This window comes from Sinocyclocheilus grahami, unplaced genomic scaffold, assembly GCF_001515645.1.
Source record: "Sinocyclocheilus grahami isolate Dianchi unplaced genomic scaffold, SAMN03320097.WGS_v1.1 scaffold427.1, whole genome shotgun sequence".
NCBI lineage: Eukaryota > Metazoa > Chordata > Actinopteri > Cypriniformes > Cyprinidae > Sinocyclocheilus > Sinocyclocheilus grahami.
In genome coordinates, this window is record NW_015505606.1 from 251,119 (window position 1) to 253,246 (window position 2,128).

The window sequence follows — 2,128 nt, forward strand, 5'->3', positions numbered from 1 at the left end:
TCTGCTGGTGTTGGTCCATTGTGTTTTATCAAGTCCAAAGTCAATGCAGCCGTCTACCAGGAGATTTTGGAGCACATTTTGCTTTAATCTGCTGACATGCTTTATGGAGATGCTGATTTCCTTTTCCAGCAGGACTTAAGCACCTGCTCACAGTGCCAAAACCACTTCCAAGTGGTTTGCGGACCATGATATTACTGTGCTTGATTGGCCAGCCAACATGCCTGACCTGAGCCCCATATGGAATCTATGGGATATTTTCAAGAGAAAGACGAGAAACAGTCGATCCAACAATACAGACGGGCTGAAGGCTCAATAGTGCCTCAGCAGTGCCACAGGCTGATCGCTTCCATGCCACACCTCACTGATGCTGTCATTTGTGCTAAAGGAGCCCCGACCAAGTATAGAGTGCAGAGATGAACATACTTTAAAGAACTTGAACTTTTCTGTTTTGCAAATCCTTTTTTTGATTGATCTTAGGAAATATTCTATTTTTTTGAGATACTGGATTTTTGACTTTCATGAGCTGTAAGCTCTAATCACCCAAATTAAAAAAAAATTTAAAAAACTTTTGAAATGTTTTACTTTACATGTAATGAATGTAGAATATATGAAAGTTTCACTTTTTTAAATAAATTACACACACAAAAATGAACTTTTTCCACAATATTCAAATTTTTTTAGATGCACCTTTTATAAAGCCATTAGCCATTTATATAGAGGTTGTAAAAGCAAGTGAATGGTGAAACAATGAATTACAAATATGAATACGATAAAAGGACTGGAGTGGTGTACCTATTTCCACTCCAAGTGCTCCCATTCCACTGAGAAACACAGCGGACTGGGCCATCTGCTGCATAGCACTGTCCCCCAGCACATACCGCTGCCGACTGCACACACACAGTTAGGAGCAGGAACGGTGGATTACATCTGATTCTAAACTAATCAGATTCTGTACATGACAGAAAGGTAAGCCTCAAAGTATTTTAGCATCAGTATTTACAGTGTACCTGTAAAGAGAGTCATCTATATCCATGGAGTCAGCCATAGTGGGAGGGGGAGAGGGGGTGTTCAGGTGTTCCTCTGTAAGATTCTGTAGGAGAGATAAAGAGCATCTATTCACTGCTGATGACAGTAGACCAGAGAAACACAATCTGAGGCATTCAGTCCAGAAATCTGAGTTTACGGCTGCAAATTTCCTTAGTATGTCAGGCATGATACTTGTCAGACCCTTCTGACAAAATAATCTACAGTAGTCCTACATAAACCTGACCTGCTCGCAAGAAACACAGGACTGGCATCTCAGTTGTTTATCAAACCAATCTGTGTAAATCAGTTCGACTGATTCATTCAAAAGAACCGACTCAAAAGAAATATTCATTTTTAAAAAAATCTCTATCTCTAACATGAAAAAATATATTCACAATTGACTGCATTCATTTCAATTTTAAAATTCCCTTATATGTCAATGTGTTTCATGAGCATTGGAGCCCTGAATGACTTGACAGTGCCATATCGGCTTTATGCATTGTCATGTTCCACATGACATACACATATCTTTATCATATGATCCACATATTATGATTTCTAAAAAAGCAATCTGTCTGAGCACTGACACACGCAATCACACATCTAACATGTATGTAATAACCTCCATTTAAAGGCGACCGGATCTTACATTAAAACCTAAAATACAAAACGAATCACATCATCACAAAAACATCTCGTATTTACTCGAAGAACGTTGAACATGTCATAAAACCATTCATTTATCATATTGCTTACTCATATCTGTATATCATTAGCACTGAGCTGCTCACTAAATTAGCCTATCTGTTTAACTATAAACTGATCAACCATATCTGCAGGCTCGACTCTACTTAACGCTCATTTATGGCTGTGGTGGCTTGTTTTCAGTGAGATGAGATTTAATGTAAAGTCTGTAGTAAGGAAAGAGAGTGTGAATTAGCTACCTGTCAATGTGCGCGAGGAACGGGAACAGCACACTTTTTCTACTGCGCTTGAGCAGTGGGGTTTCGTGATGGAAAACTATCGACCGCCACCTCGTGGAATGAATGAGTTACTCGGCCATTAAAGGGGTCATATGATGCGATTTCAAGTTTTCCTTTCT

General features: G+C 39.1%; 1 protein-coding gene across 3 annotated transcripts in view; it reads right to left on the bottom strand.

Moving 5' to 3' along the window:
• uba6 (ubiquitin like modifier activating enzyme 6) overlaps positions 1-2,128 on the bottom strand; it is a 22,327-nt gene that overhangs the window by 17,169 nt on the left and 3,030 nt on the right. Inside the window, exons 1-3 of one of the 3 annotated variants that reach the window (XM_016233228.1) lie at positions 1,971-2,047; positions 1,008-1,090; positions 793-887 (exon numbers count right to left, since the gene is read on the bottom strand). In XM_016233228.1, coding sequence (XP_016088714.1) covers positions 793-887; positions 1,008-1,045 — 133 coding nt within the window. In that variant the 5' untranslated portion in view covers positions 1,046-1,090; positions 1,971-2,047. Of the gene's footprint in view, positions 1-792; positions 888-1,007; positions 1,091-1,970; positions 2,048-2,128 lie in introns of those variants that run through there. The other 2 variants (XM_016233229.1, XM_016233227.1) reach the window with 2 other exon arrangements.